The sequence below is a fragment of the Gouania willdenowi genome, chromosome 19, assembly GCF_900634775.1.
Source record: "Gouania willdenowi chromosome 19, fGouWil2.1, whole genome shotgun sequence".
Lineage (NCBI taxonomy): Eukaryota > Metazoa > Chordata > Actinopteri > Blenniiformes > Gobiesocidae > Gouania > Gouania willdenowi.
Window position 1 is genome coordinate 3421300 of NC_041062.1, and position 12782 is coordinate 3434081.

Sequence of the window (12782 nt, forward strand, 5' to 3'; positions counted from 1 at the left end):
AGTTGGTTTTGGGGTCCCAGGCCTTTTTATTTATTATTATTTACAGGCTGGTAAAAACTGGACGTGTTAAGAAGAGAAGTATGACCGTTTGTCTCCTACATTTAAAACTTTAGTTTCATACACAGAAATAAATCTGATATTTAAACGCACAAACAAGACTAGTTTTCCCTTAAAAAAAATTAAAGCGCTGACTTTTACTTTATACCTAGCCTCTCTTCTGTTAGTCTGTCCCAGTACAACAGTAGCTTACCACCACCAAGTGTAGAGTGAAAGAATGCCATGTAAAGCACTTTGAAATCCAATGCATTATTGTAATTATTATAGTCTGGTTCCTAACCTTATATAATGGATTTAAACTTTTGACACTAGAGTTATGTCATTTTAAGTTGGGGTGGGATGATACACTGAAGAGGAAAATACCAAAAAAAAAAAGAAAAAAAATTGCGGTTTGAAAAACACCCATACTTTTATTTAAATTTAACTCTGGACATACTTACTCTGGGTATGACCGGCGATATTTTCAACTCAATAGGAATATACAGAATAAAAACAAAACCATAACAATCACATTGGTGAGAAGGTGCAGGATGTGATGTTTAATTTAATCAGAAGCTACAAACTCTGTATGGAAGTTTTTTAATTAAAATTTTTGATGGTAAGCAGTTTTAGACTCTCAAAATGTGGTCTGCAAACCACTGATGTCCCATAATCGCATCTTGTGTGGTCCTTGAAAGTTACTTTTATAACTTGTAGTGTCTGTAAAACAATGAAGTCCTATTTTTAAAATGAAATCAACTGCTATGTGAAAACTAAACTTAACAGTGGACTAAGTAGTAAAACATTTGTGAATTTAGCCAACCAAAATTGAATCAAATTCGGATGTCCAAAAGGCGGAAATGAAATAAATATAGCAAAAGTATAAAATCATTGTTAAAGTAATCTTAATTTTTTTTTTTAGTTTTGATTTTATCTGGCCTTAACTTTTTTTCCCAGTCCTGATTTTTTATTTTATTTTTTTCCTTTCTCTTTCATTTTGATTTTGTTTTTCAACTACTGACTCTTTTTTTTAATGAGGAGATAAAAATAAAGAATATTACATAATGAACACTTTGCTCATTAACTTTTTTAAATTGGTTTTCTTTCAAATAGCAAATAACAAAAAAAAAAAAAAAACACCTTTAAAACAACAACAATAACACAATAGCTTATAACTTAGCATCCCATAATAATGTTATATTTAGACTTTTTTTTTTTTTTTTTAATTATTTTACTTTTTCTATTTTTTTTTTTTTTGTTTTTATTTTTCTGTCGGGAATGAGCTTCCATAATTACATGACAAAACCTTTAAAAAAAAAAAAAAACTAAAAAATTAATTGTTTGTTTGTGTGATACGCCTTGGTGACGTCATATGTAAGAAACGAAAGTGACGCCGTGCGCTGAGTTTCCTAAGATCATATCAGAATAAAGGAGAAGCAGCACCTGTTAGCGTTTAACTACAGTGTTGGACAAACAGTCTGAGCTCAGCTACTCACACCGAGAGCTGACATTATTCTGAACAACTTGACCGGAAGACGATCACAAACCTCACCGGAAATCGCCCACCGGCCTGCTCGTGCCTCCAGGTAAGAACGTCAACAGTGAATAATTTATAGTTGTAAACCAGATGGAAACAAACAATTACTGACACTTTATCACATGTGTGGAACTCAAGGACCGGGGGCCAAATTCGGCCCTTTGGAGCATCCACTTCGGCCCGCAGGAGAAATTGAAAATAAAAGGGAAAAAAAAAAAAAAAACACAAATAATTGTGTAAATTACTAACAAATTAATTGAGTTGTAGATATCGAAGTTCCTTCAAACACATATTTCACACATTCAATGGAAGAGCTTTCCCATGCTCAGTTATAACACATGATGGCAGTTATTATTTCTAATCTTGATTTGTTGTAAGAATTCAAATTTTTTTCCAAAATCTTGCAATTTTCCTCAAAAGACTAAAAAGTGGTTTTGAATAACATTATATGTTGACGAAATTACCACGGCCCAACTATAGATGTAATATAATGAATTTTTTGTTGTTGATGTTTTAGCTTCACAGCCTAAAATTCTAGAGAACTAAGATCTAATAGGGCAGTGGTTCCCAAACTGGGGTACGTGTACCCCTAGGTTTACTTGAAGACCTCTCAGGAGGTACACGGAAACATTTGTCAGTTTATTTTTTAACTTTATAGTGCTGTTGGTTTTTTTTTTTTTTACATCATCTAACAATATTAATTTGTGACACATGTTTTTTAATACACCAAAAGGTGAAGTTCAAATGCTAAAATGAGCAAAATATCAGAAATAAATGAATAAAAAGGCCTAAATTCAGGGTTAATGTTGGATGAGACACAGGAAAGAGTTTAGACGAGCCTGCAGACATAAATAAATAATGTATAACATGAGCTAAGGCAGGGGTGTCAAACTCATTTTTGTTCAGGGGCCAAATACGGAGCAATTTGATCTCAAGTGGGCCACAGCTTTTATGCAGGAAAACGTGTAATTTCAACATTATTCTGCCCTAGTTTGCACTTCTAGGTATACATAAAATACAATATATATAAGAAACTGACAATGTCCGAGCAATAAGTGACAGATATCAGTCCTAACAGGATATTTACTTTATATTTCTGAGATTTTGTGACCAATTTGTATTTAATTAAGGGAAATATTATGTCATCATTTGAGGAAAACTGAAAGATTTTGTAAAAATTTTGAGTTTTTTCAACTGTTTAACATTAAAAATGACTGCATTAATGTGATATAAGCACCGGGAAAACTGTGAGCCTCTGCAAATATTGTTGAGTTTCATTCACACAATGATTCATGTTTTCTGTCATTTTCACTTTGTCCTGCTGGCCAAAATGGATGCTCCAAAGGGCCAGATTTGGCCCCCGGACCATGAGTTTTACACCTGTGAGCTAAGGTGTACTTGTAATAAGAAGATAAAGGCTAAGGGGTAAATGGGGCAATAAAGTTTGGGAAACACTCTAATAGGGCTTCTAGTCAAGTTCAATAAACTATTTTAGATTATTATTTTTTTTGCTTCAGCTTTATTTACCCTTTCTTCTTGTTCGTAGTCATGGCGTTATAAGATATGCTACATTTGTTTTCTATCTTCAATATCATAAAAATCTTTGTTATTTATTGCCCACTCACCATTGTATCTACAGTAGCATTCCCAGGAATAAAATATCTAAAGTGAAATGAATAAAGTAGTGCTTATTACTTTTGTCCAATGCGTTCTTTTGTCTGGTGTCATTGATGCATGACGAACTTCCACAATTATTTCATTTATCTGCAGCTCTTCTATCCTCCTATAAAGTACATTTTGTTGTTCAGATACTGCGTACTATGTTCTTATGATATTTTTCCAAAATAAATGAATTATAAAATAGTTTAAAAAATCCACATTTTACTTGAGAAATATCAATATTCTGCCAATGTTTGTATCCCTTCTTTTCCTGCTGCTGCAGTGATGGCTCATCCCAAACCTCTGCTCATTCCATGGCTGCGTGAGCAGATCAACAGTAATCAGTACCCAGGCGTCAGGTGGACTAACCCAAAACAAACCGAGTTCTCCATCCCCTGGAAACACGGTTTAAGGCATGACTCCAGGGACAACGACATTCTCATATTCAAGGTCTTACAATATCCTCCACTGTACAAAAAGTCTATCATGTGTTTCTGTGTAGAGGGTTTTAACGGCACGTCATCAAACCAGAAGTGGCCATATTGGAGGCACTCAACAGGTAAACAAAGCAGATCCCAAACAAAAGGAAATGGTGAATTATTGCCGTGTTTTTGGCTGTACCAATCAGTCAGACCATGAAAAACATTTGGAGTTTTATAGACTGCCAACAGTTTGAACAAATCAGGGAGAACAATCTGAAAAGTTATCAGAGGAAAGCAGGCGCTAATGGTTAGCGAAGCTAAACAAGGATCTACGAGGCAAACATCTGGACAACATCTGAATTTGTTCGGCCCATTTCTTGTCAGGTCAGTGAATTGCTGATAGCAGCGGCTCTGAACTAATTTTTTAGTGTGATGATAATAATATAATTCTTATCAAGCTACTGTATGTGGATTTATTGACTTAATATAATCACATTTAATAGCCTGTTACAGTAGCAACACAGTTGTTAAAATGTAGAGCTAAAATGTAGAGCTGTATTTCTCATTGTATTCCAGATAAAAGGTCAGGATATGCACAATCAATTTAATCGATTTATCGAATTTGGAGAATTAAAAAATAAAAAATAATAATATATATATATATATATATTTATTTTTTTATTTTCTTTTAAATTTTTGTATTCATTTTATTTATGTATTTATTTATTTTTTTCCACCACAGTTTTTTCAAACTTTTCCGTCCTTGTGGGTTACCTTAGTGCGATGTGAGCCCGCCCCCTCTTTGTTTACATTTGTTTACCCTTTGAGTAGGCTTTACTATATGTGTCCCACAGGCATGTTTAATGTTTTATTCGCACTATGCTGAGATGCTAAGGGAAGAGTTCATTATTTTTTTTAATTGTAATGCTACATGTTATAAAATATGTAGATATCTGATTTCTTAATCAGAAAATTGAAGCTACAGTGAAGTTGCTGTTGCACTTTTGTTTAAACCTGGGTTAAATCTTGAAATTGTTGAATGACAAAGCCTCATTTACTTTTTGTTTTGGGATTGTTCTATGCATTTTAACTCTTGAGGACAATCACAGCAATAAATTGCACTTTTGACAATATATCTGATGTATGCAGTCATTTTAAAGTGCTTTGAAAAAAAAAAAAAATCAAAAATCGAATGGAAACTCCAATTGTTAATTAAAAAATATTAGTTTTTTTTTTTTTAGGCAAAATCTCCCTGCCCTACTTTGCATCTATAACGCATTTTGAGGAGCTTTTCTGTCGTTTCAGACATTTTTCCATCGTAGTGTTTACCTCCGAGTGCCTCCAATATGGCTGCGCGTCCGAGTTACTGCCCAGAACGTGACGTCGTTTGTGAAAACCCTCTATTGTTTTACGTCTGTGTTGCTTAACAATGACTCTGTACTGTAGGCCTGGGCAGAAGTGAGTGGCAACGGCCAGGCTCATGGAGACGCCTCAGTTTGGAAAAGAAACTTCCGCAGTGCTCTACGGGCCAAAGGATTCCGACTGGTGTCTGACATGCAGAAGGATGATGCTAACCCTCATAAAGTCTATCACTGGCCAGAAGAAGCAGCTGTTGGAGGTGAGGACCTAACAGAGACACGACCCACATGTGGTGATGAAAGTTCTAACCCCAATAATAATGATAATTATTAAGTCACATGTATCAAAATCAAGGCCTGGCCCTTTAGAATACCCGATTTGGCCCGATGGAGAAGTGAAAATGAAAGAGAAAACATGAATCCTTGTGTAAATTACCCAAAAGTTCAGTTGTAAATTGCTGTTGCTAAATTTTTCCAAAATATTCCACAAAATTTCCCCAAATAAAATAAAAATTGGTCAAAAAAATAATTAAATCAAATGACATTTAGGTATCTGTGACTTATTGCTTAGATATTGTTGATGCCTTCAATACTTTTTGTCTAATTTATAACTGGAAGTGCAAATTTAAGCACATTCATGTTGAAATTGTTTGTTTTCCTGCTTAAAACCTGTGGCCCACTTGTGATCGAACTGGTCCGTAATTGGCCCTTGAGCTAAAATGAGTTTGACACCCCTGTAATACGGTATAATGACTGCATTAATTACATGTTAATGATAATAGCCGTAATGTGATACTTGTGCCTGTGTGAACGACTGAAAACAAACAAATCATTCTTCATTATCTTTTAGTTCAAATCCAAGCACGTTGTAATAAATAGGATTAAAGGGATGTTTGAGGTGACTGGAGTAAAAATATTTGCTCTCACTCTTTAAGTCAAATCCTGTGCTGGATCCCAAGAACAAGACAACAGTGAGCTATTGGAGGAAAGCGTGAGTGACTTTTTCAGGCGCCTCACTCTGATAATTACAATTGTAATGATGATGTAATAAATAATACAGATGTGTATGTGTGTAACATCTTAGAGCCAGTTTGTTACAGATGACAGTCTCTACCTTACAGAAAACACTATATTTATAGGTAAGGGATTAATTACAACCTTCAGGTTTCTGCATAAATGAGGAAAATGAGTTTTTGTGCATCTGTTAACTGTGAATTCATCTGATTTCCTTCAATCCTCAGCCAAGGAGGATATTCTCCAGGAGTGTCTGAAGGACCTGAACATTGGGCCTGGAGCAGGTATGAGCTCAGCTCGTCACTATACTGCAGTCTGTGCAGAAAAAAAAACCAAGTGTACCCATGATACTGTTCCTGGAAGTAGTTACTTTACTTTCTCCAACTTTTCCACAGAGGGCACCGCAGGCTTCCAGCCTCCTCCTGAGCAACAGCAGCTACAGACTTCCATCGTGATTGGCGCACACCCGTTGCCCGGGCAACAGCAGTATCCAGTAATGGTTGAGGGTGCAGCCTGTGAAGCTGGGTTGCCTGAGCAACCAGCGCATCCAATGGGGGAAGACGTGGGCGGAGCCATAGACGAGCAATTTGTAGCACAGTTCCAACAGACAATGAGCAATACGAGCGACAGGGATCATTTCAGTAAGTTGGATGGAGCTGCAGCGACAGCCAGACGATGAGGGTACACTAGAGTACACGCTCAAACTGAAAAAAAAATGTCTGAATACCACGGAAAAATGTTTAGATGAAAACCTTTAGATAGGCTCAAAAAAAATAAAGCCTCTTCTTTGCAGCTTTGTGCAATGCAGACGGTTTTATATCCTCCCTGGTCATGCCTGATTCTCCATCTCTCCTCCACACACACACACACACACACACACACACACACACACACACACACACACACACACACACACACACACACACACACACACTCCACTTATTTCATTACATTTACAATTATGCAGCTCTGAACCTTTTCTCATAAAGTTCCTACTCTCTCACCACCCAGAGACTCAGTTCAGGGTGACTGTGTACTACAGAGGGGTGAAGGTGTCCGAACAGCTGGTTGAGAATGAGGCTGGCTTCCGCTTAGTCTACAGGTAATTTAAAACTTCTTTTTAAATTTTTTTGGTAAATCTTTGACAAAAAATAACACTTACCCCCACCTTCACATTTATTTTTTAAAACGCCACTCACTTTGTTCTCCCTGTTGTGTACACTAGTTAAAATCACGACTCCTCTGTTAATCATGAACAGATAGGACTGAAAGTTGGTTGCTATAATCTATGGATGTGTATGCATTTCGATTTGTGGCTCAGGGGGGCCCCATGGGGCCCCAAAAGAAAAGAAAAAACAAATGTCATTTTCTCATTTATTTGTGAGTCAAATGTTACGCCGGTTGGTGGTACCGGATCATTGGCACATACCAATATACAGGTAACGAGTGGAGGACAGAGGAGCCTCTTAAAGAAGAAGTTACAGGTCTGTGAGAGCAAATCCTTATTTTACCGAGGGATTTATCAATTAATTCATTAAAAATCCTACAATTTGATTTTCTGGATTTTTTTTTTCTCATTTTGTCTCTCATAGTTGAGGTATACCTATGATGAAAATTACAGGCTTCTCTCACTTCTTTTAAAGTGGGAGAACTTGCACAATTAGTGGCTGACTAAATACTGTATAAATGGGGCCCATCAAGGGGGTGCCGGGGACCCCATTCTTCAAATGACTACTCCTCCATTAGTTCTCGTTAGATTGGAATGCAGTTTGATATGAATACTCTATGAATGAATATAATGAGACGCTCGGAGCCCTTTTTTTCCAAATGGGGCCTGGGGGGGCCCACCCTCCCCCTTTCAGTAATTTCTAAATTTATGGGAACATAGTCGTGTAATATATTGTTTCAAAGGTAATTTAACGTATTATGCCTCGCACAATTCAGTTAAGGGCCTTTTTTTTGGCAGTTTCCATTAAAGTCGTTTTCTCATTTATTTGTGAGTCAAATATTGCAACAGTTGGTGGTACCGAATCATTGACACATACCAATATATGAATGGGGCCCATTATTTTAAATAGCAGATTGATCACTGTTAGCATGCTAACGTTAGCTTCGATTCTATGTTGGGTATCGATGTTTTGATGTCAGGGCAGATAATAATTTATCTATGTGTTACATGGCTGAAGGATGTATCACAACCATGTAATATTTACATAAAGTTACAATATTTATTTAAAACAACAGATAAAAAAAAAGACAATGATATTTACAATAGTTGTCTTTATTCTTCTTAGTTATGGTCGCATTCATACACAGTAATCCAAGTAATCAGATTACAGTATTCAGATTGAGTAATGTAAGGGATTACGTTACAAATTACATTTTGAAAGTAACCTTCCTAACACTGTACATCAACATCTCACTGCTAAGAATTCATTATCAAGCATATATTTAGGAATATACAGTAAATGAAGTTGTTTTTCTGTCCTGTTTTTGTGAATTTAATACATTGAATAAATAAAAATGTGTTGTTTTAATTTAGACCTGAAATGGTTGGGATGGCTTATGATGACAAGTCCGGCCTCACCCTGGTCACACTGCCAAGTCCTGTAGCCATGCTGGATCAAACCCAAGCATGCCTGACCCAGAGGATCCTGGACAATATGGGCGATGGCGTGGAAGTGGGCATGTCCGGTTACGTGGTCTACGGTCAGCGCTACGGGGAGAGCAAGGCTTTCTGGAGCTTGTCCAATTTTAACGATAGCGTGGTGCCTCAGGAGATATCCAAACTAGAGCCACTGCCTCTCTACCCAATGAAAGACTTTTTTCAAGGTAGGAAAGAGTTTTTAAACCTGCAGCCAGGGTTGGCGTCAATTAAAATTGTAATTGAAATTTTAAAAATCTGTTGCTGTCGTAATCATATTTAAATTGTAATAGAGATTAGATTAGACTTTGTATTTGTAGTTTCCATGAAAATTCTATAAAAACTGTCAGTCAACCACGTTACACTTCTATGTACAGTTCTACACATATGTAGTTATTAAAATATGTTTCATATCAAGCTTTCCCTTGTTTCACCATTTTAAAAATAGATAAATCTAGGGGTATAGTGACACAAAAAATCTGTAAAAGCTGTAAAATACACTAAAAACAAATACCTATCGTCTATAATCTATTTCCTATCTATTGGTTTCATTGTTAGGCTTCCTAATCAATGAAAATAAAATATAGGTTTTAATATTTTTGGTGTGGACATCTGAGCATTTTTTGTGTCAGTGTACCCCTCAATTTTATTTTTTTTTTAAATGGTAAAATGTGGGAAAGCTTGATATGAAACATATTTTAATAATTATTAACTACATATGTGTAGAACTGTACATAGAACCGCAACATGGTTCCCCCGTTTTGCTTTAAATTATAATTGAATTTTTATGGAATTGTCATGACAATTACAAAGTCAATTATCTAAACTCAGTTACAATTCAATTACAATTACTACAACAACAGATTTTTTAAATTACAATTAAATTTCTATCATATATTTAATTGATTATGAATTATGCAATTACAATCATAATTGACCCCAACCCTGGTAATTACAATGTGAACTCAGTTAGAATTCAATGACAGCAACAGATTTTTAAAATTACAATAACGATTATAATTACACCATAATTGCAATTATGAGATTACAACAATAATTGAGCCCGACTCTGACTGACAGATGTCTCTCTGCAGGAATAAAGGACTTCATTGATGGGGGGCCCTGCCCTCCAGCCTCACTCTTCCTCTGCCTGGGGGAGAAGTGGCCCGACAAGAGGCCGTGGGTGAAGAAACTCGTCACCGTGGAGGTGAGAAAACTTCCTGATGCACTTTTAGCTTTTCTCTCGGCAGCCATAAGCTGTAATGAATTCACGAGCGATCCAACCCCCAGATGTGTGAACAGTAATCAGCAGCACTTATGGAGAGGCAGTTAGAATTCACAATTGATCAACAGCAGGGTGAGAACAAAGCCCGGATAGCAGCGCTGACAGCTGATTCTGCAGAGGTGGAAGCTTTTATTTTCTGCTACTGAGTCTCCACACAGGCATTCGTGCTGAGACATTAAGAGCTTTATAGCTTCCTGTAGACCTGACACATCTCATGGCTTATTTTATGAAACTAATTTCTCCCTCATGGCCCCCCCACATCCATTGGCTGCGTCCGAATAGTCGCTCCTATCTCCTTTCCTTTCCACTGTTGCTTAACCCCTTAGGAAAGGTGTTATGAGAGGAGTTAGGAAAAGACGATCATGATTGTTTTGACAATTAGACGCACTTCCACTAGGTGACGTAATAGCCACGACAGTTAGTGACGTCTGCCGTGGTGAAAAATGCGCGTTTCTAACATTTTACGCTGATATAATCTCAAAAATCATAAGGTTTGAATGTAAATCAAAGGAAAAGAGGCTATGGGACAAGCTCCCCGGTGGAGTGAAGCTTTTATTTTTAGAGCTCCCTCTGCTGACTGGTTGCAGTATAGGTCATAAACCCCGCCTCCTCAATGATAACAGATGGGATGTGGGTCAAACTGTAAAGTTAAAATACTCTTAACATAATTTTTGCTGTGTTCATTAGTTATTAAACTTGTTATCAACCTACATTGTGTTCAAGTGCTCATTTTTCTGTGAAGTTTGTTTTAAATAAGTTATTTGAGGTTGAAAAACTCCTATATGACGATGATTGACAGCCGCTGATCTTACGTAGCTCTCTTTGTGAATATCAGTTACGTGGTGAAGGAGACGTTCAGGTTTTTCGGCTTTTTTGAGCTGTCAAAATGAGTTGTTCTGCAGTAAACTGTTTCTAAGGGGAAAGATACTTATGTTCTTAGAGTAGCTGGGCTGCGTAAGTAATCAGGGCAGTACACTATATGGGTGGGACGTGTTACCAGGGCTCATCGCGAGTTTCCGTAAGTGCTCGAGTCTGTGTGTCCCTTTAAATGTTGTCGCCGCAAGGAATTGTGGGCCAGCATTATGTGGTCTCCTTTGGTAAAGGATGCATCAGTGTTTCCTAGGCTAAAGGAGGTTAAAAAAGAAGCATTGAGCCTCCTTTCCTCAACTTAAAGAGAATTGGAACGCTCCCTATCATGGCCACCACTTAAACACTTCCGGGGTGTTAAGGAACAGTGGCTAGGAAAGGAGATAGGAGGGAGTATTTGGATGCAGTCATTGACTTCTGGCTACTGTTCCTCTTCCTTTTTCAGGTGGTCCTCACTTCACTAAAGTTGCTGAATAATATGGCTATAGAAGGTGGCGCCTCCTCCCTGCAGTCAGTGGAGCTGCAGTTATCCCTTGATGAGATGATGGAGGTGTGCTGACTGAAATACGTGTCACTTTAACTGCCTCAATTTACCCGACAACAGCTTCTTATGTTATTTATATATCTTAATAATACAGCGGTGTATTAGGGCCACATTAAAATAGAAAGAAATCAGAGCACTACGAGATTTTGAGATAAAAAAACGGAACATTTGAAGAATAAAGCTGTAATTATATTAGATTGTCGTATTATTTTGAGATTAAAATAATAACGTTTTAAGAATAAAGTTGGAAGTTTACCAGATTAAAGTCATAATAGTTTGAGATTAAAGTCGTAATATTTCGAAAGTAAAGTTGTAATTTTATTACATTAAAGTCATAATATTTTTAGATAAGTGTTGTAATATTTCAAGGATAAATTTGTAATTTTATTAGATTAAAGTTGTAACATTTCGAGATTAAAGTCGTAATATTTCAAAAATAAAGTTGTAATTTTATTAGATTAAATTCATTATATTTTCAGAGTAATGTCGTAATTTTATGAGAATAAAGTTCTAATTTTTTGAGAATAAAGTCGTAATTTTATTACATTAAATTCATAATATTTTGAGATTAAAGTTGTAATATTTTTAGTTTAAAGTCGTGACATTTCGAGAATAAAGTCAACATTTTATTAGATTAAAATCGTAATATTTTGAATTTAAAGTCACAATGTAAGTCATTATATTTTGAGAATAAAGTTGTGTCTTGAAAACACTTATATACATGGTATAGCGCTCAGAATTTGCCGTTGAAGTGAACACAACTTTTATTAAGATTCAAGTTTAATCTCATAAAATTACAACTTTAATCTTTTAGTGCCCAAATTTTTTAAAGTTTTAATGTGGCCCTAATACGCCATTGTATCATAATAATATTTAACCTATAGTTTTTATTAAGATGTCATACATATAGTATTATTTGTAGCCATTTGCTTTGTCAGAACAGAATAGAATAGGCGTTTATTGTTATTGTATGACAAATCATTTCAACCTTTACACATTCAAAGGTTACGTTTGAACTCAGAAAGATCTGCATGTGTTCACGTGTTACTGAAATGATTTCAAGCAAATAACTGACAATAAAAGAATAAAAGAGATTTTAATGTGAATGTGCAAAAATGATTGTATTGTGTGCAGGACTCGTCAATCATTGATTAAGCTTTCTAGTTCACTAGTAATACTATTGTTTGTTACTTGAAGACTGAAAAGCACGAGCAAAAAAAGGTTAAACTAGTGAACTAATATGCATGCTTACTAGTTTTAGCCTTGTTTTGCCTTTACTAGTGAATTATGTGTACCTGACAATGTTTATGAACTATTAAAAGTAGGATATTTAATATTAAAGCCATTTGTAGCAGCACTAATGAACTAATGATGGTAAAAGTGTGTATACTAACTCACTAGTGTAGGGAAAATGTG

General features: G+C 35.9%; 1 protein-coding gene across 1 annotated transcript; it reads left to right on the forward strand.

The window, feature by feature from the left end:
- Positions 1 to 1406: 1406 nt before the first annotated feature.
- irf3 (interferon regulatory factor 3) lies at positions 1407 to 11733 on the forward strand. Its single transcript, XM_028476010.1, has 11 exons — positions 1407 to 1622; positions 3516 to 3682; positions 5101 to 5272; positions 5948 to 6003; positions 6097 to 6151; positions 6254 to 6310; positions 6422 to 6667; positions 7038 to 7128; positions 8569 to 8858; positions 9765 to 9877; positions 11268 to 11733. The coding sequence occupies exons 2-11, from the start codon at positions 3518 to 3520 to the stop codon at positions 11379 to 11381; spliced, it is 1359 nt and encodes a 452-aa protein (XP_028331811.1). The 5' UTR covers positions 1407 to 1622; positions 3516 to 3517; the 3' UTR covers positions 11382 to 11733.
- The last annotated feature ends 1049 nt before the right edge of the window (positions 11734 to 12782 follow it).

What these genes read in the sequence shown, in the direction of transcription:
- irf3 (XM_028476010.1), top strand. Translation starts at nt 3,518, where the DNA reads ATGGCTCATCCCAAACCTCTGCTCATTCCATGGCTGCGTGAGCAGATC. An exon ending in AGAAAACACTATATTTATAG is followed by an intron (nt 6,152 to 6,253) that starts GTAAGGGATTAA and finishes TTCAATCCTCAG; the next exon opens with CCAAGGAGGATATTCTCCAG. An exon ending in AGAAACTCGTCACCGTGGAG is followed by an intron (nt 9,878 to 11,267) that starts GTGAGAAAACTT and finishes TTCCTTTTTCAG; the next exon opens with GTGGTCCTCACTTCACTAAA.